General features: G+C 47.5%; 1 protein-coding gene and 1 long non-coding RNA gene across 12 annotated transcripts in view; one reads left to right on the plus strand and one right to left on the minus strand.

Moving 5' to 3' along the window:
* The window catches only part of gab1 (GRB2-associated binding protein 1), a 30647-nt gene extending 28913 nt beyond the window's left edge, over positions 1-1734 (plus strand). For 9 of the 11 annotated variants that reach the window (XM_029850508.1, XM_029850510.1, XM_011612942.2 and 6 more), the window contains one exon: positions 11-1734. In XM_029850508.1, coding sequence (XP_029706368.1) covers positions 11-169 — 159 coding nt within the window. In that variant the 3' untranslated portion in view covers positions 170-1734. The remainder of the gene's footprint in view (positions 1-10) is intronic. The other 2 variants (XR_965236.2, XR_003891504.1) reach the window with 2 other exon arrangements.
* Positions 1735-3099: 1365 nt separating this feature from the next.
* Positions 3100-5488, minus strand: LOC115253301 (uncharacterized). The gene is made up of 2 exons (XR_003891612.1): positions 5174-5488; positions 3100-5018 (listed from the first exon to the last, which is right to left on the minus strand). It is a non-coding gene; the product is annotated as an uncharacterized lncRNA (long non-coding RNA).
* Positions 5489-6793: the final 1305 nt, after the last annotated feature.

Genomic DNA, 6793 nt, shown 5'->3' on the forward strand with positions numbered 1-6793 from the left:
TGCCTCTCAGTTGAAGAGTAACGGAACTGGCATGGCGGCATCAGACGAGCGCGTGGACTACGTGGTCGTGGACCAGCAACGGACACAAGCCCTCAAGAGCACCAGGGAGGCCTGGAACGACGGCCGCCAGTCCACAGAGACGGACAACCCTTCCAAAGGATCCAAGTGACCTTGAGGTTGCGAAACCCAGCCCACCCTCCAACCCCCCACCCCCCAGCCCACCGGGCCTTTATGCACCAGCTCTGTCTGGTGGGACGACCCAGTCGTGGAGTTTAATAATGCGTAGGGGCCAGTGGAGATACAAAGCCACTCATTCGTCTTTAGTTTACGCTGCTGCTCCAGCCAGGACGGCGTTACGTGTACACGTGTAGGAGGAGGTCGAGCCAGGAATAAGCTGTATGCAGTATGGAAGCAGGTAGATCGGCGGGTCTCGTCTTTAGGGTTCGACTCACAAAGGTAGAACTTTCACTGCCTCTTAGTTCCACTGTCTTTGTTTTTCAGTAGCTGGAGTCCCGACGCGGCCCAGACACAACTTTTGCTCAAACTCTGATGCTGTTTGACGTCGGTTTGGACTGTTGACACGATGGTGACACTGAGTCAGTGCAGCACTAGTAGTCAGAACCAGGTGGAGTCCTGGTCACTGGTCACAGGTCCGTTTTAGGTTCATTATTGAAGTGATGCAGCTTAAAACTGACTTCTGATTAGATTCAACTTCCAAACTCCTCCCTTTGACACCCCAGCAGGACAGAATTCCACTTTTATTCCTTTTTTCTTCCTCCTTTTAAACACAACGGCAGTTGAACGTGTTCATTTTGACGTCTAACCAAGTGCTTCACTAAAGCTTTGGATCCATTCAAGGTTTAATCCACTGAACACAATTCGATTCTTTTCCATTTTCTTTGTTGGTGGAGATGCGTCAACCTGTTATTATGGAAGTGCAAAGACTGTACACAAGTGTTATGTATATAAACCGGAAAAGTGTCCTTTTATTTGTATGGAATATCCAGTGTTTGAGTCGCGGGGGTGTGGATTCTGCAGGGTAGAATCCTGCGCCCGGCTTTGGTGGCGTCTGGACTCGTGATCAATGAACGAATTACTGTGAGTTTTTAAAAGAACGTGACAGGTTTTTTTCTATAAGTTATGCAATGGTATCAAACTTTGGCTAGAGAGAGAAAATCAGGTACTCTTTATAGATGCATACTAATACAACTCTCCATTTCTAATTTATTTTGCAGATTTATTTCATTAGGTGGGCCTCGCGTCCACATTTAACTCATTATTCTTTATTCAGAAGGGAGAACTTTGCTGAAAATCTCGTTAAAGGCTTAGTTTCACAAGCACCAGTGATATCCGCCGCGTCTCCTTCCTCTAATTTTAATTTATTTTGAACTCAACTGGCAGTTTTGTTGGAAGCGGCTGCCCGACGGTCGGCACCACACAGAGGTCTTCACGTCCGTCTGGGCTTTATTAACGTCCACTCAGAAGTCCTGAGCACGTCGCACCATCCGGTCAAATCATCGCTGTACATATTTAGCCGTCAATTCGATTAAAATGTATCATTCGGGAGAAACGTGTGCCTAATAAGTCATTTTGATTCTGCTCCACCCTTTTATTTACTGCAGTCTGGTTGTGTTATGGTCTGCAAAGCTGATGATGCTTTATCTTTTTTAATGAATTTCAACAGAAATTGTACATTTTAAAGTGGACTAAATAAAGATTCCAGCCTCTTGTGCACGCGTGGCCCTTTGATTGACATGTTTGTGAATGAAAGCTGTGTCTTGGTTAAGGATCTGACAAGCATCTGATTCAGGGAAGTGATTAAACTATTTAAATGTGCATACAAAACCTGGACTCACTTATTTGGAGAAAAATGGTTAAAACTATGAGATCTATCGGACACAATATCCAAATCAACTAAAAAAAAAAGAAAGCTAAATCTATTTAAATCCTGAGCTGTCTCTTTCATGGTTCATTTTAATTCAATTTTAACCTTTAAATCACGTCACTGTGATCCCGCCTGTGCTATGCGGCCGGTGGCCACTGGGCGGCGCTGTTGCCCGAGCTTCCCTCGGTCCTGCCCCCCCCTCCCCGTCATTGCAGTCAGGTTCTCTGCAGTGCTGCTTCAGTTTAAGTCACACACTTGATAAATGTTCCTCTGCTTCAGCCGCCGACCTTCTCAGCCAACAGACGACGTGTGTCTGTTATATTAAAAACACTGAAGGTGATTCATAAAATCTACCGCTTTCCTTCTGTTTTAACTGCAATAACTAACATTAATCCACCACCCTAATTCGTGTAACATATTTATTTATTTGTTCCTCCCTGTCACAGTCATCTGACGCCCCGGGAGGATCTGTTGGCTGTAACGTGGCCTGGGGGAGCATTCAGAACAGGCCAGAATAATCATGGCCAACACAGAGGTGGTTCTGTGAGGCCTTCTGAGGCCTCCTGGACCTCAGCCTGGACCTCCTGTTGGCCCGAGGTGCCCTGCAGCACCGTGGTTCTGCTTCATTAAATGCGTTCATACAGCGATTATAACATCTACAGCCCCAGAGCCAAATCTACCAGACGTTTTTATATGGAACATCCTCTAATTATAAAGAAAAGTACTTTAAAAAGGCACCTTTACCGGTTCCGTTTTTGGGTTTAAAACCTTGAAAACTGCTGGTTTCACTGAGAATGCGCTGCTGGAGATTCTGAACTGTCCATTTTACTTTCGGATTATAACATTTATTTTACTCCTTTGTTGGCTGTGAATCAGAGATGCACAGACATGCTTTCTCTATTTAATTTAATCTTAGCATGATAAACACCATCTTTTTTGCATACTCCGCGCACATATATTATCACTGCCGGTTCCCCTTCTGTGGAGGCTCCTCCATGTTTCTGCAGGAGGTCAAATCTCCGGTTCTGACACAACATTTGTACAAGAAATCTTTGGAAATATTTGCAGATGCGAGGGAAGAACAGGGAAGAACACCGAGGAAGAAAGAGCCGGGCTGGAGTCCAGCCCGTGTCCTTCATGCTAACCTAGACGACTGCGCTAATGCTAACCTGTTTAACTCTGACACGTCTGTTGTCTTTGGATCAATGAGCCAAATTAAAAACATCTTTAATCTTTAATGAAAGTGTTGCCCCAGAAATCCCCAAAACCCGGTAATCAGTGATTTTTGGTCTGTTGTGAGTTGGGAAAATAAAAATCCCAGTTTCTGTGTATCTTTAGATCAAAGCAGACCTCCTCTCTCAGTCCGCCCTGGCCCCTGTGCTCGACACAATACTGTGGACGCCACGTTTTGGCGATGGACCAGAGGGAGAAGAAAAAAGTCTTTTCAAAAAGCACCCCTCCTTCTTTCCCTCTCTCTCACTGTCACTGTCGAGGAAGCCGGCTCTAATCAGATTTTGCTGGGGCCCGGGGGGGAGCGAGCCTCTGCGCGCGACTGCAATGTCAACAGCAGAGATTTGGAGCAGCAACAACCATTACTTTATTGGAAAAAGGCGCTAATTGTATTTAGGAAGCAGGATTCGCCGTCAAATCCCAATTAGGATTTGCGCCATTTACCGGCTCTGCAGAGCTCCATTAACTAAACAGATGATTACCGCGTCAACCAGGATGCAGCATCGCAATTCCGGCGCTCCGCGTGCTAACTTCAGATTACATAATGAGGTATTCAATTTTAATATCTCAAGGAATTGGCCTGGGGGTAACGCCATATTCATCTCGTCTAAATTTAGACCTCAAAGCTGATGCTATCGGCCGCCCCATAAACGTTGCCCAACGGTTCAGGGATTTTTCCTGCAGTCGGGGGTGGGAATAATCGTTAGGTTTGTGCTGCGTTAATTGAACGGATAGCTATCTGTGATTGTGCTGCCCCTCGCCGCTCCTCTGGGCTCCAGAGGGCTCACGTCAGGAGTCGGTTGGTTCGATTCCGGCCTCCGTCTCTGACCTCATCCTCGCTTCCTGTCTTCCGGCGTGTGGCTTTCCGACGTCCTGGGGCCCACATCAGGCACGCTCGAGCGGCGACGCTGAATCGACGTCTGTGGGTTTATTGACTGTAAGAACCACACGAGCCATCCGAGTGCTCCAATTTAGGCCCCGGAGTAATTTCATTTATCCCACTGCAGGACGCAGAGAATCATTACTGCCTCGTAATACTGATATATATTTATGGAAGGAATTAGCTGTGGGATGTGATTCCGGCTCTTTCCGAGTAGTTTTTCTAAACCCATTCCAGGAACATGTACGCTGGGTTGACCGGAGACTCCGAGCTGCTCCTGGGTGCACGTGCGATCCACTAGTGGATGGATGTGTTTGTGTAGAGCTCAGATCACACGTTAGCTTCTTTCTCAAGCTTTCTGCCGAGTCACTGAAATTTGCTTCCTCCCCAAAGTTTCGGTTCCTAATTTTCCCGTCGGCGTGGGAGACGATTATCTGACTCACTGGGTTCTGATATCGAAGTGGTTCGCAGGTGGGCTGAAGACGAATTTCACTGAATATCCGGATTACAGTCGTCATATTCACGTGAAATAAGTCCCCGCGTAATGAACGGCTCGTTTATTTGAATTATGGCAGCTAACAGCTAGTGCTAATGCTACAGTTTTGTCCAAAAAAACAAGTCCCCGTGTTTGTGCTGTATAAGAATAAATATTAAGCACAGAACTGCTGATCTCAGGTCAAATTGGGGGAAGATTAGAAGTCGACTGTACAGAAATGTGAGGGTGGGTAATTAGCCGTCCTGATAAAAACCCTTTGAACTATATTGGAGGATCTAATGAGCGTGTTCTTCATAACGAAGCGGCTGTGACCTCGCTGAACATGCAGACGCGACCTGTGCAGCAGTGACATCCGACGCTCCACCTGCGCTGCTGGATCCTGGAGGAGTCTCGGCGTCTCCTCAGCGTTCCGCATTAGCCTCGCGGAGGGCCGGAATACAGGTGATGCTCCAGGATCGCCGCCAGTTCCTGTCAACAACCGAGCAGCCGATAGGGAGCGTTGTGTTAGCGCACTAGCCGCATGCTACCTGCAAATAATGGATGTTTGCTTCATTTGCTTGTTGGGAAAACTGTAATTCCCAGGTTTTCTTTCAGAGTTCCCGCATCCTCTCCGTCCTGATCCATCACACACAATTGATTACAGGAGTCAGCGTTCTGTGCATCCAAGGCTAATGTTTCTCACCTCGTCGAAGCGGAGACGAACGAGCTTGTTTAGCGTGTGAGCCTCGCGCCGCCCATCGTTTCTCACTAATTTTTACGGAGTTTGATGAGTTTGCGTCTCAGAAAAACTCGTCGCTTTGCAACTGTTCCGATCAGCTCCCAGCCGTCTCGTGTGATGGATGACGTCCTCAAAGTGCATCCGTTCACATTTCGCTTGGAGCTCAACCGGCACAAATAAACTTGATCCTGGGAAGGAAATCCAGCCCCCCCAGCCCCCCACTGCTGCCCACAGCTCAAACTACCGACCAGGTCCCCTCTGTTTACTGTATTATTTGGTATTTGGCTGTTCGAATCTGCTCTTCCTCCCTCCTCCTGGGCTGTCGCCTGATTGGATGAGGCCTCTCACCTGCGTCTCGTCACCTCCCACCTGTGTCTCTCCCATCACCTCCCACCTGCGTCTCTCCCATCACCTCCCACCTGTGTCTCGTTACCTCCCACCTGTGTCTCTCTCGTCACCTCCCACCTGTGTCTGGATTTGGGTCAGAACCTCGTCTGCTGTGGTGTTCAGGGGCAACAGCGGTTGCTTTGGATTGATTACCCACAGTAATCAGCTTAATTATTGTTATTTCACTTGAATGGGTTTTTTCTGGTGAACATTTAGTTTGCTGAACTTTTCAGCTGTAATTGGGCCTCCGAACACGTCTGGATCCAGATGGAAATTGAAATCTGGGATTAGAACTCTTTTCTTTTCCCTCACAAATTGAAATCCTTCCAAAAGTGCCTCTGTTCTCCATCTGCTGCGCGTTGTGGGAGCTGTAATTGAAGCTTAATGATGTTCTTGGATGCTCTTAGCTCACATGGACGAAGGAAAAAACCAAACCCTGACCTGTGGGAGCTTCTGCTCGCAAATTCCGAAATTTTATCCCAGTTTTTAAACGTCAGTGGGGGGAAAAAAGCACGTTAAATCAATTTCACTGCAGGTGTTCGCCAATTATGGCAAAAACACTAGTGAGGCTTTTTTTTTTTTTTTTTGGAAGGACGACACGGAGTCAAATAATTTGCTTCCCCGTGTGAAATTAGAATGCTTTGATTATTAAGTGACGATTAAAGTTCAGTACCTGAACAGTCCCACAGAAGGGTGCGTTTATTCCTAATTTGAGCGGTGGTCTTGCTGCCTCTCCTTGTCTGGGCCCAAATCCACACGGGGAGCTTCACCTCACCGGTAAAGGGCCGATTAGGGAGTTTCTCACGTCACGTGACCATTTTCACTCCAAAAAGAGTGAGAAGATGTGGCGTTTGCTGTCCGGCTTCACCGCAAATGTAGCTTCAAATGTATTCGGTGCCACGTCCCAGGAGTCTGCACTGTGGACCAGACCGAGGTCAACGCCGGCTGACTCGCGTGTACGAGCATCTGCTGGACAGGCGTCTGCTGGACAGGCGTCTGTTGGACAGGCGTCTCCAACCTACTGAGCAGGAAGACGATGGGCAAAAGCAGCGTTTAGCATGTTAGCAAGCGTGCTCTTGGATCACAGCACAGCGAATTTGTAGCTACTTTTCCCCCTGCTTAAAGTCAAAAAATAAATAAGGAAGAAGAACGACTATCAACAGAAAAGGAGGCTGCCTGCACTCGGGTCTGGCTCCG

This window comes from Takifugu rubripes, chromosome 17, assembly GCF_901000725.2.
Source record: "Takifugu rubripes chromosome 17, fTakRub1.2, whole genome shotgun sequence".
NCBI lineage: Eukaryota > Metazoa > Chordata > Actinopteri > Tetraodontiformes > Tetraodontidae > Takifugu > Takifugu rubripes.